At 45.2% G+C, this 21,301-nt stretch overlaps 1 protein-coding gene across 2 annotated transcripts in view; it reads left to right on the forward strand.

The window, feature by feature from the left end:
* Window positions 1–21,301, forward strand: part of SLC22A16 (solute carrier family 22 member 16) — a 466,664-nt gene that overhangs the window by 414,915 nt on the left and 30,448 nt on the right. For both annotated transcript variants that reach the window (XM_078649168.1, XM_078649169.1), the window contains exon 7: window positions 15,541–15,640. In XM_078649168.1, coding sequence (XP_078505294.1) covers window positions 15,541–15,640 — 100 coding nt within the window. The remainder of the gene's footprint in view (window positions 1–15,540; window positions 15,641–21,301) is intronic.

Below are 21,301 nucleotides of genomic sequence, written 5' to 3' on the forward strand. Positions count from 1 at the left end.
TGTAAACCCCAGTGCAAACAGCCCATTTAATAGAAACTGCCTCTCACAGCTTACAAATGGATACCAACCCTTTGGGGAACTGGTATGTGATCATTGGTTTACAACCACAATTGCAGTTGCAAACAACTGGTAAGTAGCATTGCCAATAGTAAGTAGAATGCATTCCCTTCCTCCTTTCACACTGTCTCCATCCTCCGATTCGCAGCTTCTTTTCCGACTACCAAAGTAAACTATGTGCATTGTGACTAGCCTTTTTGTAGTCGCATAGCCTGTGATGTTGTGAGTTGCAGGCTTCGCAACCCTTAATTTACAACCAAAAAAGGTTGTACATTTGTCTTGAAGTTATTATATAGTATCTGCCTTTGTATAGACCGTGATTTGTGGTAAATGGGACTTAGCAGACTACAGTTTGATAGGAATTGATAGGAATTGTGGTGATAACACGCCTTCTTTTCTCCAGGTCCTGACAGCACAAGAGGCATTAGCCTAAGAGTTTGTTTGTTGGCCTGAATAGATATAGATTTGAATAATACTTGAAATCTTTGACATTACTAATTGATGTATTGTATACCTTTATTTATTGCCAACGTGTACAGTTTGCTTTCTGTGCTCACATCTATTACTTTAATAAACATAACAGCAAATAAGAAGAGATCCACAATTTGTAAGAAAAAAATAAATTGCAAAAGATCTTAGTAAAAAAGGAAATTAAAACCTACAAGTAAATAGTCTCAATAATATGGAGAACAAAAGTAAAAACTGAAAGACACTGAGTGACATCGGATAACTCTTACTATTCTACTGTGGCCAGCAGGACAAAAAACCATACTTTGCTAATCAAATGGCATGACCAACTAGTCGAAAGAAATGCTTCTGTCAAAATACGGGATAAAAAGAATATTGAATGGGAAAATTAAAAAACATTCATCACTTTCTATTGTGCTATGTTTCATAAGCCAAATAATTGTGTAGATCGGCTTAAGTAATGCTCAATATGTTTCTCCTGGGGAAATGCATGGCAAGGGCAAGAAGACCCAGACCCCCCCCCCCCCAGAAAATGTAATATACACAGTGTGCCACAAATACAGGATATAAAAAACCAAGAGCCAAGATAGGGTATGCTCAGGACGAGGTAGGACGTTTTTTGTACAACTTATAGTGGTGGGGTATTGTATTTTAAAAAGGAAATAAGCATTAAGAAAACACCGACATTTGAAGTTTGTGAAACTGGATGTTAAAGCATGAATATTTTATTAATATACTTCCATTCTGTTCAAACAGAAAAGATAGAAATAGTAAATGTTCTTTTGTTATGGCTAATCCAGATGCTCTGAGAACGGTCACTTGTCAGCTCAACAACTTTCATTCTAGAGGTTTTTTTACTACTTGAATCTGGCAAAGAATACCCAAGCATGGGACCTTCCTGCAGATCCATACACAGCAGTGATCCAGCGGTTCACCAACAACAGATATTCCACTACTATATACTCACCTGGGCCCATAAACTCACAGTGGAGCTCGGGGAGACGGTCAGTTGTGTTTCCGCCCACGCTGAACGCAGCGAGGCTCACTGTATCCTACATTGTCCTGCTAAAAGCTGGGGAATACTTGATTTTACTTTCGCCCGAATTTTAATCTTGCACATTTTGGCAATATGAAAAATGATTCACAAATTCATTGAATGATCTATATATGACCAGGTAGAGAACAAACAACAGTCAAACCACTCATACATACTTCACACCCATTCATACCGCAAAATATCTGTGAAAGTTATCGCGTTATGATGGTTCTTGTCTAATGACCACAGACAGGGTCACTACAAAGTGTAGTATTTAATATAGACTTGGTCGACGCGTTTCGGTGGCGATAGATGGCAGTGAGAGCCACCTTCTTCAGCACCTGCCAGATTATAAAAGAATGTTCTCTACACCCTGGTTCTTCCTGTAAGAATATATATAAAAAACCCACATAACACTTTTATGCCCATGAAAAATAACAATTAGGACATTGGTTGGATCAAACCAAATATACTCGCAAAAGTTAAACACACAAAAACACCAGTGCCACCTTATACCCAAGATGGGTGCATTTAGCTCACATAGATACACCTATTGTTTTTAATTGTTCTCCTTTATTTTATATATATTTAGTTGCCCCCACTTACTCAGGGCAATGATATAATCTGTAATGCCTTTAGCAGAGATTTATAAATCCTATTTAATCTGTTCATACCTGACATATGTATTCACTATTGGTTAGAAGCAAGTCCTAGCAGATACTTACTCCAATTGAACCGTTGCTGTAGCCTATCACAGTTCCACATTACAGACCTTCTTCAGAATGGTCGTTATTTATCCCACAGAATTCTTTTATGACTAAATAAAAAAAGGAAAATAAAGATTGCTATTATCCCTTCACTGCCAAAGGAATCTACAAACTATAATCTGTCCGCCCTTTTTAGCTCGGAGATTCCTAAAATGAAATGAATGCAAGATCCCTCATAGTTCCAGTTAAAGCAGCATCAACTTCATTTCCTCTGGAAAAAAAGAGATCATAATTAACCTTCTGTTTCCATCAGTATTCTACCGTCTGACCATTTGCGTTTAAGCTCAATTACCTGAAATATCTGGTCACGGAACGCCACTTATTGTCTTAATTCCACAAATATAAGTCTCTCCCTCTTTTATTATTACTCCCTTTCGTAGTATACTCTCTCCTAGATGATGAAAGGACACGATATCACTAATTTGACAGGTTAAGATGATTAGAAAAGCTCGAATTTCCTTGTTATAACATGTACCTGAGAAGTATCTGTAGGGCTAGGTAGTAATGGTCAATCTGTCATCAAAAACGAATCTCCTCAGTTTTTCAGGAATGATTCAAATAGTATCGTAGGAATTGCTCTCGACAAAAAAGACACCCTGTCGAGAAAGACATATGGCTTAATTCATACATGATGTAATATATCGCTACCTTCGATTCACCTATAAATCCCCAAGTACATGCCAAACAGAAAATACTGATCTGATTACAGAGATAGCCTGCTGCCCCAAACGCCGTGTGCGAGACTTGCGCAACAGAGTTCTCAAAGTAATACACCTCACGTCACTAGCGATAGAACAAACGGGAAACTCACTCTTTCCGCTACTCCTCTTTCCCATATCTACCCTCACAAACTCAGAGTAACGCACCTAACCGACACGAGTATTGGGACACTCACTCTTTACACTTCTCCCCCTTCTCATGTCAGCCCTTGCAAACACGCTGGGTGGGTCTTGGAAACTTAACGGTATATCGTTTAGCAAATCCTAACCTCTACCTGACTCGCACAAAGTCTACGCCTCCCACAACCCGTTAAACTGCCTGCACGACCCTTACCTAAGTTGATTGGCATCGCCATCCATCGAAATTTCACGCACGTCTCCGTCGAGCAGGTAGTAGCTCTCAAAAGTTTGCTTTATATAGCAAACAGATAATTGCTTGTCTACGTAGTGTACACCCTGATCACTAACACTTGGGTTTTATCAAAGACAAACAATGGACTCCTATCCCACATACGGACGTGGCCATGTTTTTCTTTTTTGGTTGCCTAAGCAAATCGGTCCGCCACGTTATTAATCATCAAAAACAACAAGGGACCACTTTCTCAACCACTCCGGCGGTGCTATAATGAGAGAATATCAGAGAGCGACCTACTTCCAATATATTTGCTCTTTCCAACTAGCCCCTTTGTTCTCCATAATTCTTAGTGTCACAATGGTCAAACAGCCATACATTTAATGGCAAGAGGTGTTTAATACTGGCCGTAACTTCCAACAAATTAACACTCACATGTCCCTAGGCTCGCAATTTACACCACTTTTCTTAGTACATCCATACGCAAGCTTCACTAACCCAAAAATGTTTGTGTGATTGCGCATTAGTTTCCACAAACTTTATTAATAACTTGTTAGTGAGTTAATCGAGCGGATTGCTTCAGAGCAAGTCTCTTTTCTCCGGGACCTTGCTCCATCAGCAGGACTCAAATTACTGCCTACACTTGTATCTAACCCAGTGCATGTGTCCCTTCGCAAATACTTGACCTCCAAAGAAAGCAACTGTCCACCACACCGTGAAAATAAATATTGTAGATCCCAACGTGCTAGAAACTATATGCCTATTACAGCCCTTATGTATCCAAACAAAAACCTAGAAAACGAGTAACCAGACAACGTTTGGAACATGTGATCACCACAAATTACTCCATAAAAGCTATTCTCAATTGAGACCAATGATAGGGCCAGAAACTGCTTTAACCCTTAGATGAACTCTACCACCTAGATATCATTGTCCCTGAATTTGAACTGATTGAGAGAGGATGGGAATTTCCACTTTTGGCCGATCAGTCATTCAAAACTGCAGCCAAATTATCAGCACAGCTAACGTGGCAGAACACCGTGCATCAGAGCTGACTCAAGGGTGCCCCAAGTGTTGTGCTCGGAAGTGGTTTATGGGCTAGAGCAGGCGTCGAAGCTGGGGAACTGGGTTCCAGTCTCAGGGGCGCTCAACGTCCCATGATTCTGGGCAAATCTCTTAATCCCCCGTGCCTAACAAAAATAAATGTGTCCCTCTGTAATGCAACTGGTGCTCATGTAAAGCAGTCTGATACCTTTGGTTCAAGTTCGTACTATATAAAACTCCGGGGGGGGGGGGGGGGGTAAAAAAAATCATTATTAATCAGCATGGACATGCACCACTGATTCTGGAAAAATAACAGCACCAGCTGAACTCTGAGATAAGAATGCACCAACTTCGCAAACTGCCTGAATATTACATGCTGTTGTGTTAAAGTAAACTAGCTCTTCTTACCCGGGTCAAACTGGAGATCCAGTTGTTATGCGCACTAATGACAATTCAATACAGTTGTGCTGGCCTGAAAAGTTAGAGCCAGACTCAGCCGCCCTAATGCTCAAAGTAATAGTTCTGGGTATGATCTTGGGTTCATTCCTATCCTTCCCTTCCCTTCACGAAATAAGGACAGTGGTAAGGGAACAAAGTTCCCACTGTACATACTGCAGTGCACACTTAGGAAGGTTAGGACAGGATGTGACGTAACAGTCAGAGCTGCTGACTTTGGGACTGAGTAACCATGTTTGAGTCCTGGCTCAACATCCTGTGCTTCTGGTGAAATCACTTAATCTCCCTGTGCCTAAAAAAATTAATATGTCCTTGTTTAATGTAACTGGTGCTCATGGAAACGCTCCAATACCTTCGGGTCGAGTTTGTGCTATATAAAAATACCAAAAAAAGGATTTAATGTTATTACAGACATCTCCGCGTTCCCCAGATCGATAGTCATGGAGCGTATACTTTGTTGCAGTAACATTTATAATTGCTTCAACAAAACAATCATTCTCAGCCTGTGAAGTATATAAAATCAGGTTCCTTTGGATGCAACAGGGGAACAACATTGAAGACACATGCTGAAGGTGCCCCTTGACTTTGAACAATTTGGCAATAAAACGTCATACTGCAAACAAACGGATGTAGGTCTCTCAATTTAATAGCTTCTGGCTCTTGAACACTCATATCAATGGTCGAGAAAATGTCAAAATCAATTAAATGTCGGAAGAATTATACATTTTCATTGTTGGAATTATCCTAAACTGACACATAGCTTACAATACATCAAACACATAATGCCTGCTGGGTGACCCAGATTGTACATTGCAAGTTTACCATATTTGACTGACTTTCAACCTTTTGCTGTATTCTTAACTACCTCATCCTCTATGATCACCAAGGACCTGTACTCAAGCGGATCAAACCTGAATGGTATGGTGGTATCCCACCTAGAAACTCTAATTGTTTACAATTTAAGTGAATTTCTGCAACACCATCCAAGTCCATCTTATATAATGTTCCCTCTGCTCCTGGTAGTTCCCTGAAGAAGTTCAAATCAGAGTAGGTGAACTTTGTTAATGCCTGTGTGTTACGACCACTCCAAAAAACTACTATGGCAATTGCTGCATACTTTATGGTTTAAATCTTTTATTGGCATTTTCGAAAATATCAAACAAGTACAGCAGCAGGTTTTAGTCATCAGTGACATAGAACCACTGAGGGGCAATACAAAACATAATTCCGTGCTGAGATTGATTCAAAAACAAAAAGGAAGAAGGGACTCCACAAAACTCTACCCCTCAACTATCCACTCACCCTCATGTGATACCAAAACCATTGTGTGGATGTGAATACGCTCAGTGCTACGTATGCTTCTCCGGCTGGGGGACCTCTAGTAGACGCAGGAGTCTGAGATATTTGGGACATGTCAGCTCGTGGAATTTCTGCGATAGTAGAGACACAAATGGTCCCCACAGCTCCAGACAACCGGCCCCTTTCCCTGCCAGGGACATGGAAATCTTCTCCATTGCCAGAATGCGCCATACCCTGTGCATACAATTTGTGTGCATGGGGATTAACGCTGTGCACCAGTGGGCTAAAATGGCCCGGCCCGCCGCCCTCAGCACCATTCTTATTTGCCGGCCACGGGTAGATTTTAAGGGATATGTTAATGGGTTTGGGAGTCCCCGCAGCATGTAGGTTGGGAATTGTGGTAGCTGTGTATCAAGATGTTTGTTTATCTCGTCTATGTACTGTGTCCAGTATTGCTGGATCCACGGGCAGTCCCACAGTATATGTGTCAATGACCCTTGGCCTCCGCATCTCCGCCAGCAGCTGTCACTTTGTGTTGGTTTAATTTTATGTATCCTGACCGGAGTGTAATACCAGTGTGTCGTGATTTTGGTCAGTGTCTCTGTGAGGGACTTTCTATGTGCAGTGTGGCCGGCCCTATAGGCTATGCCCTCCCAGTCTTTAGCTCTCAGGGATCGCTGCAGTTCCTCCTCCCACCGTGCCCGCCCCACATGAAATGTATGAACCTGAGTTTGGAATAAGATAGAATCTAGCTCTGAGATCATGCCCTTATCCGTCGATTTGGCCAAAAGCCACCTCTCGTTCTGAGTTAAGTGGCGTTGTGCGTTAGCGCAGTTTGAGGGGTGTGTGTGATCCAATGTCTTAATTGGAAGTAATGAAATCATTCTGATTCTGGGAGCCTAAAATCTTTGCTCATTTGCGGGAAAGAGAGTAAGCCCTCCGAATCAGAAGTGGCCGATGGAGCGACATGCTGATGCTTTCCAGTTTGCAAAACCTGTCTTCATGGTAACCAGGGTGAAGTCCAGGTTCTTGAAGAGGGGTGTCGGCGGGAATGGAGTAGTAGTCAGTCCCATTTTAGTGCTAGTGCCGTTCCAGGCCATCATCGTTGTTCGGGTTATTGGGGACAGATACAGGCCCATGGGCCTTTGTGCTTTGGTAAGAAACGGAATCTTCCAGATTGCTGTGCCTGAGATGGCTCTATCCTGAAAGAGCCAGTCCGTCTCGGACTATGGGCGACTCCAGTCCACCAAATGTTGCAGCTGCGCCGCTTTGAAGTAGAGTTGTAGGTCAAGGATGCCCAGGCCTCCGTTTCAGGAGGGAGATAACTAAGGGAGCGATTCATGCCCGGCTTCCGTCTCTGCCAAATAAACTGCGCTAATTCTGACTGGAGTCTAGCGATCTTAGCTCTCGGGGGAGTCTGGGGCAAGGTCTGAAAGAGATACAGTATCTTAGGAAGGGTCGTAATTTGCAAGCTGCTATCCGTCCCAGCCAAGAAATTTGTAGGTGCTTCCACCTCCCTAGATCACTCCGAATGTGTTGGAAAAGCACCTTGTAGTTGCTATCTACTGCTGCTTGTATCATGGAGGCTAGGTTGATCCCCAGACACAGGATTGTCTCTGAGGCCCACAAGATAGGGAACTGGGTCGTGAGAAGGTCTACTGTAACTTGGGGTACAGAGAGATTGAGAGCTTGAGATTTGTTTATGTTTATCTGGAACCCCGATACCGCCCGAAAGCCCTCAGTTCTCCCATAAAGGCCGGCAGGGAGATAACTCGGTGCCCCAGTGATGGCAGAATATCATCAGCATAGAGACAGTTGGAGTGTCTGTCACCTCCTAATGGTACACCAGTAATATCTGGGTGGTCTCAAATCCTCTAGGCCATGGGCTCCATATAAAGAGTAAATAACAGCGGGGACAGTGGGCAACCCTGTCAGGTGCCTCTATGTATTGGAAATGGAGGAGAAGTGAAGCCATTAAGCCGGACGGTCGCTGTAGGGGCTTGGTAGCAGTTTAGAATATGGGTCCTGCATCTGTCCCCAAACCCGAAGTATTTTAGATACTTGTTCGAGATATGGTCAATGTACCCAGTCAAAGGCCTTCCCGGCATCGACCGCTAAGAGCATGTATTCCTCTTGGACCCTGTTCGATTTTTCTATAATGTGTAGCGCTGTCTTGGTGTTGTCACTAGTCTGTCTGCATGGGATAAAGCCTTCTTGATCCGGGTCTATTAAAAAGGGAGATATGTGTTGATCCTGTGAGCTAGAATACTTGTGTATAATTTAAGGTCTACATTCAAACAGGAGATGGGCCTGTTGGAGCTGCAGCGCTGATTATCTTTCCCCGGTTTGGGTAAAACTATTATAGAGGTCTTGTGCATTTAGGCTGGGATAGTCCCATATTCGGAAAATTAATTGTAAAGTCTTGTTAGGATAGCTGCTAGTGTTGAACAGAACGACTTGCAGAAGGTCACTGAACACCCGTCCGGGCCCGGCGCCTTTGCGAGTTTAAGGTGCGCAATATGACCTCGTCAATGTGGATATCCTCATCCAGGGACTCCGCCGGATATGGGGTGAGAGTTGAGGTTTTAGCCTCCTTCAGATATTGAGATCCGGCCTCTGCATTCAAATGTTGGTAATTATATAAGTGCGCGTAGAAGTCCTTGAAGACATTCGCTATATTTGGACCGATCAGAGACCAGGTACCCCTTGGTGGAATAGATCTCTGAGATGCCCTATTCTTGTCCTTTAGCCCTCAACCTGTTAGCCAGGCGACGGCTGCACTGGCCTCCCCACATAATATGAGTGTCTTAGGCGGAGTGCTGAATATTCCACCCTGTCTGTGTCTAACGCTGCCAATTGAGTGCACATGTTAGTTAATTGACGCCAAACCCTAAGGGCTCCTGTGCGCTGGTGTTTGCGTTCACACTCCACTGTCCATTTGGTAAGGGCCTCTCTCTTTTCCCTGCTTGTCTTGTCTGCTGAAGCTATGGCAATGAATTCCCCTCTAAGGACTACTTTAAGTGCCTCCCACAAGACTGCGGGTGATGTCTCGGGGATATCGTTGGGTCTAAGGTAATCTTTGAGTGAATGCTGGATTTGTTTTATAACCTCTTTGAGATATAACATAGATTCCCTTAAGCGCCAAGACCTAGGGAGAAGAGTAGTATGGGGGAGAGACAGCGAGAGTTCAACTGCACCGTGGTCAGACAGCGCGGCAGTATGCATATCAACATCTTTCGTAAATGAGAGGATTTCCCGAGTTCCCAAGAAGTAATCGAACCTGGTGTATGTTTTATGTGCACTAGAACAGTATGAAAATGCTTTGGACTGTAGATATTTAGCCCTCCATAAATCCACCACCCCAGCTCTCGTAGTCACGCCTGCCCTTCAGTTGACAGAGCCCCGACTGGCCGTATCTCTGTGCTGATCTGGCCACTGAATGACCAAATACTAAATTGAGGTCCCCTCCTAGTAGCATTAACTGGTCCCCAGTTCCCGGCGCCCTCTCCAGAGCCTCATGCAAGAACCCCTCCTATTTCTCATTGGGAGCATAGATTGAACCAATCACGAATGACCTCCCCGCTACGGAGAACCTATATAATAGAAGTCGACCCTCAATCTCTCCGACCTTCTGTTCGACAACTCCTCGAAAGGATCTGGCCACCAAGATAGCCACCCCAGCTGATTTGGAAGGGGCAGACAAGAAGAATTACTGTGGGAAGGCCCTTGCTTTCCATCTGTGGCAATCTCCAGAGAGGAGATTCGTTTCCTGTAGCAGGCATATATCTGCACAAGAGGACTCCAGGTAATTGAGTATTGCCCGCCTTTTAATCGGATTGTTAAGCCCCCTTACATTGAGTGTGAGAATTTGGATTGTGTTTCCTGTCATACGGGCAGTAGACGGGCTTCCGCTCTGCACAACCTAATCCCTTCCCATCCCCTCCCGGGAGCAGGATGAGCTGTGTAATGCATGCTATCGGTCCAGTGTAAAGCAAAAGAGGAGCCCCTTTGTGGGTGATTGTGGGCATCAAACAATTCCCTCCCAAAACTGATAAGAAAAAGTGAAAGTTCAGTCTTATGTATAGTCATGTGGCCCGGCAAAGCCACATGGTGAGTTCAATTGAGGAATTAAGATGGCCCCCCGCTTTCCGCCCCTCATTTGTCTATATGCAAAGGGGGAGCGCAAGGCGGAGGAGATCCTCATTTGCGTCCTACCTCCTTCGCCCCTAAAGATCAATCACCTAGATTCATCAAAGTACCGTTTTGCGAGTCTGTAATAGCGATTCATAAGGAATCGCTATTAAGGACTTGCAAAACGGGATTCATGTAGGAATTGCAAAAAATATTGCGATTCCTACATATTCCTTAATTGCGATTAGCAAATTGCTAATCGCAAATAAGGAATAACTTCCCATTCATATAACTTCCCATTCATTCCTATGGGCCTACAGGCCCATAGGAATGAATGGGGAGTTATTCCTTATTTGCGATTAGCAATTTGCTAATCGTAATTAAGGATGCGATTTCAAGGGTGCCAGGGGTGTCCAAATGACACCCTGTAGCACCCCTGAAATGCAAATTTACACAGGTGTTGCGCACACACATGTCCAAAGGACATGTGTGTGTGTAACATGCAACTGAGAAAAATGCACTAAAGTGCTTTTTTCTATTTTTTCGCTATTTACCACGAAGTCAGACTTCGTGGTAAATAGCGGCCAAATATTGCGAATTCGCAATTTAAAATTGGTTAATGAATTGTATTTAAGGAATCTCAAATAGAGATTCCATAAATGCAATTCCTCGCAAATATGCGATTTCGCTAATAGCGATTTTTGCATTTGGGATGATGAATCCCAAATGCAAAAATTGCGCTCACAAAGGGCCAGATTCGGAGAATCTGGCTCTTTGCGAGCCGATTTTTCGTTCATGAATCTGGCTGATTGACCACAGTGGGGCCTGGGTCGTTGGCTGTGACTCTATCCTCTTTGGAAGTGGGATAGATAAAGTGATTGCATTGATAGTTATGGATGTCAGTATTAGGGGTTCATGGGTGCTGGAGGGAGGTGGGGGGGCTCCGGGGTGGGATGTTCTGAGTAATGATGACATGCTTGTTATTTGGAAATGCACTGAAAAATCTAATAAAAATATAAAAAATAAAAAATAAAAAGATCAATGACCACAGTGCTTGCCCCCGGCCTGTGGTGTTACAGTGGACCGTGCCTCTCACACCTCCTTGCGGCTGACACTACGTCTCCCCCAGGTCCGCTGGGCAAGTGTGCCCGGTTCGGGCCGATCTGCTCGCCGAGATTGGGTAGAGATGGGGGGCCTGATCTCGAGAGGGCCGTTGCAGCTTCACTCCTCCCCCCACACCAGGGGAATCTATTTGCCCGCTGCTTCCTGCCTTGACGAACCTCTCGGGGCCTTGCACCCAGCTCAGTGCCGATACTCCCGCTGTGAGTGTGCGATGGAGGGGGGGTGAGGAGCCGCGGGTATTCTCACACGCGGCCTACTCCTCCATCTTTAGTTCTAGGGCCGCTGCACCAGCGCCACCCCGGGTACCAAGCATGGGTGCGCGTGCCACGGCCTCTGCACTGTCTCTCCTCCGTCGCTGAAGACAACTCTGATTGGGCACCTAACAGGGTGCTGATTCAGGATCCCGCAGCCTCCCGAAGTTCTAGAGGCGCAGCAAATCGCTCCGGTGCGGATTGGGCCTGGGAAGCGATATTTAGGGCTGCGGCATGCGGGAGAGTTGTCACGGTACATCCAACCTCGGCGCCATCTTGGCCACGCCCCTTGCCGCATAATTGACATTTATTACTCCCTTACTCTAAATCAAATTATTCTGAAAATTATGTATGCCACAGCTAATATGTCCTCTATCAAATTACAGGACTACTTATCATACTAAAGGCAAGCACCTGCCTACCTGACTAAAAATGGATTAATTTATGTGGCCAACACTGCACCAGGCGTTGGTGAAGATCTGGATTCATATCCCTTCATACATCAGGTCTAGCCTTTTCTGGTGTACTTCCTAACATTGCCAAAGACACACCTTTTAAGGGGCAGTTCCTCACCTGTAAGGGCTTGGTCTGATAACAATGTATTATTAAAACGCCAATGAGCTTGTTTAGAGGTGTTGAGGGACATATCAAAAGAAGACATAACAGGGGCATGATCGGAGATAAAAATAGAACTGATTTCTGATGATTTAATACAGGGGAGTAATGATTTGGAAAACAAAATATAATCAATACGGGACACAGCTTGATGTACATTGGAGAAAAATGTGAATTCATATATATCAGGATTACAAATTCTCCATACATCAAAGAATGGACTTTCTATCAGTAAACGGGTCTAACCAGTCGTTAAAATCACCAGCAATAATCATATTGAGTTTAGAAATAGAAGACATTATCATTTTAACATAATGCCAAAATGCAGGTTCTCATTTAGCATGACCATAAATATTAAAGAAAGTGACTTGCTTTTGAAATATAATGGATTCCACCAAAACCCATCGTCTATTCGTGTCACATTCAGTTGATAACATTTGAATATTCAACGACTTGTGAAATAGATTGGCAACACCACCTTAAATGTTAACAGCTGGAGAAAAAATAACCTGGTTTACCCAATAACGTTTAAGTGATTTAACATCTTTACAATGCGTTTTCTGTATGAAAAGCAACACGTGTATTACATTTAGAGAAATGGGAAAGTACCTTTTAATGCTTGACGGGATGACCTAGACCACGAACATTCCACGAGACAACATTAAACATGTTGCGGGATGAGGGAAATTATACGGGAACAGGCCCAATGGGCTGCAGGACCAATAGAAAAGACAAAAGGACACCATTTATCAACCGTGAAATAATATAAGTAGATAGTTATAAGAGGAGTAAAGAAACAAATAAAGAGAACACTCATGTGAGAACAAGAATGGTAAGGGAGGAGGTGGGAAGGAAAAAAGTCTGAGAAGAGACGGTGAGGGTAAAGAGGAAAGAAATAACAAAAAGAAAAAAGGAAGACAGATCAAGGGTAAAAGTTCAGATCTGCATTGAAAGGGTTAAAGAATAAGCGAAGGGCATGTTTATGCCGACAGCACGAACGACAACAGAGAAAAGAACTAAGAAAATGCAAAACATATAGCCTCATGCTAAAAGTAAATATAGAAACAAAGGAGAAAAGTGAGACATAACATACAAAAAATAAATGTATTAATAATAAATACAATAGGATACAAGACAACAAAAAAGGACACCAGTTCTAGATATAGAGAGACATATAATTGGAGCAGAAGTATAAACAATCTGTGGAAAAACCTAAGTATATTTGAGAAAGAAAAAAAAAAAAATATATATATATATATATATATATAAATCAGGTATTATTCTCCATATTGTGATTTTAAATATTAAGCAGAAAAGTTTTCCATTTAACCGGGTCGTCGAAAGAATGTGATGTGCCTTCATGGGTGATCTTACAGAGACATTGATGTAGAATACCATATTGAATGTTCAAATGTCTCATCTGTGGACGAAGAGTTAGGAATTCCTTTTGCCGAGCATTGGCTGCGTGGGACACATCCTGTGAGATAAAAATATTATGACCAGACCAAATAAGGCGTCTTTTTACTTTAGCAGCCTTCAATACACGTATCAGGTCTGTAAATTCCAAAAAGAGCATTATGATACCACATGGCTTAGCTCAATCAGGTTGAAGGCGTCCCAAGCAGTGGTCATGCTGAATGTTAAGAGGGGGAGCAGCTTGAAGATCCAGAAGATCCGGAAGAAATTTCTTCAGGAAGTTCAGCACCCTCCATATTCTCAGTAAGACCATAAAGGCAACAAAGAATATTTTGTTGTTTCGATTTTCAAGGTCTTTGATGTGTAGTTTAAGCTTCTGGATTTCCTGTTCCAACATTGGTATTCCAAATCCAACATCTTCCCCTCCATAACAATCAGTTGATCCTCAATTTGTTGCAATTTTCCATAAGTTGCACACATAAATGGTTGAAGTCCACAAACTTCATCTAAGATAGAATCTAAGAGAGGATTATGGAAGGATAAAATAGGAGATGGAGGGTCATTCTTCGCTCTTTTTGGTTTAATACCTGAAGAAGACGGTTTACAGGGAGTGTGCAAATCGCTAATCCTCTTGCAATAATGAGCTGAACGTTGTGAAAATATTTGAAAGGAACAAGACCGGCCCATACACCAGGGAGGATCGTATCAGCTCAAACTGTTCAATGAAATACATATATAAAGAAATATTCAGAAGAAAAATGGGAGGTCACATGAACTCGCTTTCCCCGACGCGGACATACCTGTAAAAAGTTAATAGGCATCATAAAAAAGGGCCACAGTGGTTTTCCAGCAGTCAGAACAGTTAAATATGCAGACCCAGATGACAGATAAAGAAAGTCATTTGCAAGGATACATGTTTGGAAAGGTAGTTTTGCACTGAGTGAACAACAACAGCTAGAAAAAACTAATTCAGCACTGTACCTGCCAGGTCTGAGGTGAGCACTATAAATAATGTCCAGAGATGAGAAATCACCAAATTATAGAAGTGAATGTGATAGCAAAATAGAATGAGGATTTTTCAAAGCGAGCGACGCGACCTAAAATGGCGGTTGCTCGCGTCAGGATGAGAGGAATCACCGCCGCAGCATAGGGGTCGTAAAGCACACCTTCATTGTGCAGAACGTCAAGCGGAGTCACCACCAACGACGAGGAATCGTCAACTACATCCGAACAGGGTGAATGCGGTGCAGAAGAGGCCACAAACAAGGAAAAGCTCTGTAGCCATTCTGGAGCTCAGGGGACAGCCGCCATCTTCCGCCTGCGCCGAAACCACACCCCCTTGTTTTAATTTTTAAACTGCAGGTGGAGACAGTCATTACAGCGTCCTTCACAGGCCTTTTGAAAGTGGTAGAAAGGAATTCATTGAGCAGTAGGCACATACATACATTGATAGGGTTGCAAGTATGTTAAAACTCAAATTATTTACTTAGTGTTTAGGATTAGGGAGAAAACATAGCATTGGATCCATTCGACCTTAGGGATCTCTTTTCAAACCTATAAAACTGATGGGGTTTTCAGGCTTTTGGATTGGCTTGCCCTCCTATTGTAAGACAGAGACCATTGTGGCCAACTCCCTTCCCTCAAGCGTGAACACAAAACCCTCTGCTATCTTATGCTATGCCGATGCTTATATCTGTTGAGTGTTCTGATATCATATGAAAAACTGCCTGAAATAAAACAACTTGTTTTAACATTAAACTAGACAAAAACTGTTAAACGCTGCCTCTCATGTCCATTTGAATTACAGGTCACTTGCTGTTGGAAGTGGTAGCATGCTGTGCCGTATGGGGAGTGTGGTTGCCCCATTTTGCGTTTACTTGATGGATGTTTGGATCTTTTTCCCACAGGTAAAAATCGGTCTCATGAATGTCTCTTTCCTATCATTGAGATGCTTAGATTGTCTGCTTCCTCGTATAGGAAAATAAAAGAATTCTCCATGTTATGGTTTTAAAGCTTTGTTTTGCATGATTGCATAACTATGCAGACCAGACCCAAGAATAATAAAATGAAAAAACACTTACCTGATCACAGCCGCAGCTTCTTCTCTGTCTTCTTCTCTTCCTGGACCCCGGCAGCACAGAGGCTCCTCTAAGCTAATCACAACACTTCTGTCACCAGCATGACAGAAGCATTGTGATTGGTCTGAGTGGCCTGTTTGGCTGCTCATGCAGTGCCTGGGAGCCTTGGGACTGTTCTCTGCCCGGTTGTGAAATACAGCCAGGTGGAGAAATGCTCCTTGTGCATGACTGTTTGGCCGGCCCATGACGGCTGGCCAAACTGTCATGAGCACTTATGGTGTACAAATTACTCCTCCTTGTGACCCCAGCCCTGACCCGTCCCGCCCTAACATAGCCCATTAGCCGTTACGAAAATTAAAATGATAATAAAGTTATTATCATTTTATTTTCCTTGTTCCACTGCTCTGAGAGCAGTGGGACGACGCTCATCCACTTTAGCAGATGAACCACTGCTGGCATGAGGTTTTGTGTTTGGGGATTTCCAGAATCATTACTTTGCTCATGGGGTGCCTCATGCTGTTGGATGACTTGAGAAGATTGGCCATGTAAGGTGCTATCTTTGTTCTTTTTATCTTCAGCAAATATCAGGCTATTCTATCATTTCTCACAACCCCTTACACCTCCAAGACCTAACCTTTTTTTTAAATAATGTATTTAGTGGTGTTAGACCTGGCTGCCTTTGGGAAGTCCCTCTAATTTATTATTTATTTTTATCCCCTTTCTGCCCCTCATACCTCTTAATTTTTATGTCCACTGGTTATTTTTGTGGTGATGGTCTGGGGGTTAGATGCTCTTTTTGCCCTCATAGTCTTTTACCAAAGGCCCAGGAGCCTGATCTGACTAAAATTTACCCAGACCTACAAAATGGAGGACAACAACTGCCATAACTGCCATTCCTGTGGCCTGACTCATAGGGAAGAGTAGGGACCCTCTAGAACCTTCTGGTTCCTTCTGGACCTCCTAGGGTCAGCCTATATAAGGCCAGAACTAGGGCGGCCATTTTATGTTGGTTTTGGTGTGAAGAGGAGAGGTGGACGACAGGAGTAAAGGCGGCTGAAGGAGGAGACTGGTACACTGTGAGGATTGATAGACCTGCTCGGTCGCGGTCCCTGTGGTGGTGAAACTATCCCTCATCTTCCGACCTGACCCTGTCAAGACGTGGACTCAGGAGACCCCCCTTTTGGCGAGAGTTACCGCTGGGGCTCCTATGTGGTGTCTGAAGGCGAGGACAGTGAGGCACCGTCCGGTGAGGGCAACCGGGGGCGCCCCCCTAGATCAGGGCCAGGCCTGAGTGGGACGAAAAGAAGGAGATCCCTGTTTCCCAAACCACCGGTGTCCGGTGAGACCGACGTAGTGACTTAAAAGAAGTGTCCTGCCTAAATCCGGCACGTCGGAATAGAGGTTACTAAGAGTGACTCACCTCAGTATTGGATCCTCTGCCAGTGAGGCGCCGCATCCCTCTGCCGGGAGTAGTGTTCCAGGCGCTGCGCAGGCTCCGTGTGGTTCAGAGCAGTACCGGGGAGGAGAAGCGCCGTCTCAAGTCCGCGCATGCTTAGTGCCAGTGCGAGTGGTTCCTGAGGCGCAGAAGTGTCCGGAGTGCCGCGCAGGCTCAGAGGTATGCTAGGAGGCCTCTAGGCTCGGTAGAGGAGCGAAACTGCGTAGACCGGCGGCCGGTCAGGCCGCGTGAGTGGAACTGGCAAAAAGGGAAGGAGCGCTGAAGTTCCCGGGTGTCTACAAGGAGGACCAAGGGTTAACACAGTAAGCGGTCCGCTTTGGTGAATTCCCAGAGCTGGGCGATTTTCTTTAAAAGCGGCAGGGATCGTGGGAAAGGAATGAAGCAGAGTCCCTGAAGCTCGACCAGACCACGAGGTGTAAGCTCGTCTTCCTAACTTCCGATTGGGACAAGACGAGTCCTGGTATAGAGAAAGAGTCCTGAACTCCTATGTTATCCAACGCTGTGGGGAACCGGCTTGTATTTTATGCCTGTGTGTTCCCTTGATTGCCCGGATAGTTGGGAAAAGGTTCCTGGCACTGTCCAGGCAGCAGATCCGGCCTATGAATTGAAGCTAGACAGAACCACCAATTGACAGTAGAAGTAGGTGGTATCTTGGAACAGGTTCTCCAGGGTGGAAAGAGGAACTGTGGTGAGAACTGTACAGCTTATGCAGTCGTAGTAAGAGCAAGCCTCTGGCAGGAGTTAGATTTAGCCTGCCTGACTCCAGTTTTGCATTGAACCGTGTGGGGTTATCTAGCCCATGGGGTCAAATGTGGAAACCTTTGTTGTCATCATTACTCTGAGGGTTTAAAAATGCTGATGTTCTTCCGGGGGAATTGAATAGGCCGACGGCCTCAAACCACTGCTCATTCTGTTCCAACTGTGCAGTATTAAGGGAAACCTGGTGGATAAAGTTTAGTGTGGAATTCCTAGGTAATGTGTCAAAAGGAATGAAATATGTCTTTGAAATGTGATAACAAAGTTTAAAGGTGAAAAGAAACATAAGGAGAAATAATGGTGTGAAACAAAAGGAAAAGGATAAAGTGAAACAAATCTATTTTTATAAATCAATCCATATTTTTCCAAAACATTGGTGTAGTGTCATTTTTGTGTGGAAGTGCATTAAGTTACTGCATGGTGGTGCGCAACCTTTACACTTGTGCTTCTGGAAATTGACTGTCTTACCGTAGGCCAGGCTACCCTATGTGACTTGGCAAAACTAGGTCCAACATATTGGTGTCTAGCGGTGGGATGTTGACTGTGGTTGCGACTACTCTGCAGTAACTAAGTGTAATCCACTAACCTACACCTGGAGTTTTCTCCTGGCGGACTTCCTAATTTTTTACTTTTGCTTTTTCCAAATTTATTCCTGGAGGTGGGGTGGAGGTAGTTTCAGGTTGCCCTTGTAACTCTATTCTTTTTGTGTGCTTGACCTTGAATTGCCTTTAGCAAAATGGAATTTGCACTGGAAGAACTGGACACTTATTCTGTGGCCCAGCTAAAAGACTTCTGTCAACAAATGGGAGTGTTCTTTAAGCGTGGTGCCAAGAAGGGGGAACTCCAGACCAGTTTGAGGGCTTGGGTGGAAGCGCGCAGAGAAGGGAAGGAGGTGGATGAGGGGACAGACCGGGACACGGTCATAGAGGTAGAGGGATTATTCCACCCTGAGGTGGGAAACCTACTCCCAGGACCAATGACCTCCTCTAGGAGGGGCAGTAGTGTCTCCGGGGGAAGCTTGACCGAAGCGGAGCTCACAGACAGGAGGGAAAAAAGGAAGCTGAAGTGGGAGTTAGCCAGGTTAGAACAGGGGAGGGAGGAACAGAGGATGACTCATGAGCTTAGACTAAAAGAGCTAGAACTCAAGGCTCTACAGTTAGGACTCGCCAACTCTCCAAATGGTGGCAGCGAAACCAGAGAACCAACCAGGGAGTCCAGGCCCTACCTGTCTAAGGATATAGTTGCCAGCTATAGTCAGGGGGATGACATAGCTAAGTGGCTGGCTGCCTATGAGGTCTCCTTAAGAGCCCATGGGATCCAGGAGAAACACTGGGGGGGTGGGTTGTACAATTACATGCCTCCTACTGGTCGGGACACCTTGTTAGCCTTAGAACCGAAGGAGCAGACCAACTACCCCACCATGAAGTTAGCATTGATTAGAAAGTTTGGGCTAACCCCGGAAAAGTATCGCCAAAAGTTCAGGGGGAGTCACAAGTTAAGCACCCAGAACTGGGTGGATTTCCTGGATTATGCGAGGAAGGCATTGGAGGGCTGGGTACAGGGCAGTGAGGTGAAGGATTATGAGGGGTTGTATGATCTTTTTCTTAAAGAGCATCTACTCGAGAAATGTTTTCCCGAGCTGCGCCAGCACCTGGTGGACAGCAAGCTGACCAACCCCCGGAAGCTTGCAGAGGAGGCGGACATCTGGGCAAGTACCCGGGTGTCCTCAAAGGGGACTGGAGGGGATTCCCAAAAGGCCGGACAGGGCGCCCCTCATAAGAAGGAGGGGGGAGATAAAAAGCGGGAGTTCTTTAAAGGTCCCCAAAACAGTTTGCAGGGAAAGGGAACAGGTTTCACCCCTAAGGCTAACCCGCCCAGAAACCCTCATCCTGGCCAAAGCCAGCAGCCAAGGGTTGTCCACTGCTTCGAGTGTGGTGGTGTTGGACATTATAGGGGAGATGTTACATGCCCAAAGAGACCACCCCTCCCACCGGAGGCAAAGCCCCGGGAGTAGCTAGTGTAGCGCTCGGGGAGGAGTTGCCCTTAGATAAGGGGGGTGAGTGGGCGGGTGTCACCTTAGTGTCCCTGGGAGAACGGGAGATGGTTCCTAAGATTCAGGTGCCCCCAAATACTACCAAGTATGGGCAGTGGATCACCATCAATGGCCAGAGAGGGGAGGCTCTGAGAGATACAGGAGCCAGTATGACTATGGTGAGAAGTCAACTGGTGTCTCCAGAGCAGGTGATTCCCAATGTACTCCACCCCGCCGCGATGGCTGACGGCAGAATGGGCCACTACCCTGTGGCCGAGGTTCCCTTTGAGTGGGAAGGGGTTGCAGGTTCACTTCGAGTTGCCGTAAGCCCTGCCGTGCCAGTTGATTGTCTGCTGGGGAATGACATTGAGCACAATGCTTGGAGAGAGGTGGAATACCGGACGCATTCAGAGATGCTGGGTACACCTGACTGGGCCTGTGTAAGCACAAGGTCTGCGACTGCCCGGAGAGGGAGTTCGCCTGGGTTGGAGCCTGGAACAATGGCCCAACCCGCTGCCAAAAAGGGACAGACCCGAAGACAGGAGAAGCCTGCTTAGGCTTCCACACCCCATGTGACAGATCGGCCACCTGCAGAGGTGGACCAGGAGTCCGTGGAGGGGAAAGTAGTTTCTCTGGAGGACCTGCCCATCCCTGCTGAGTGGCATGTGGAGGGAGGGCCTACCAGAGAAGAGTTCTGTAAGGGCCAGAAGGAGTGCCCTACCCTTGAGGGACTGAGGCGACAGGCTGAAGCCCAGGCAGCAGGAGACGTTGCGGGACACTACCACATTTACTGGGAGGATGGACTCCTCTACAGTGAACCCAAGGTACCCTTACCTGGTTCATCAAGGGCCTTGGTAGTCCCGCAATGGTACCAAGCCTTTCTGCTGGAATTGGCTCATGCAATACCCTTGGCAGGACACTTAGGTCAGGACAAGACCTTTGCTCGGCTTGTCCCCCACTTTTACTGGCCTCAAATGAAAGTGGCGTCTAACACCTACTGTCGGACATGTGTATCCTGCCAAGCCAGTGGGAAAACAGGGGTGAAGCTGAAAGCTCCCCTGGAACCACTTCCTGTCGTTAGCACCCCCTTTGAAAGGGTGGGCATCGACATTGTAGGGCCATTGGATCCACCAACAACAGCTGGTCACAGGTTTATCCTGGTTCTGGTGGATCATGCCACACGGTACCCAGAGGCAATTCCTCTGAGGACTGTCACTGCACCTGTGGTGGCTAGGGCCCTAATGGG

This window comes from Lissotriton helveticus, chromosome 6 (genome assembly GCF_964261635.1).
Source record: "Lissotriton helveticus chromosome 6, aLisHel1.1, whole genome shotgun sequence".
Classification (NCBI taxonomy): domain Eukaryota; kingdom Metazoa; phylum Chordata; class Amphibia; order Caudata; family Salamandridae; genus Lissotriton; species Lissotriton helveticus.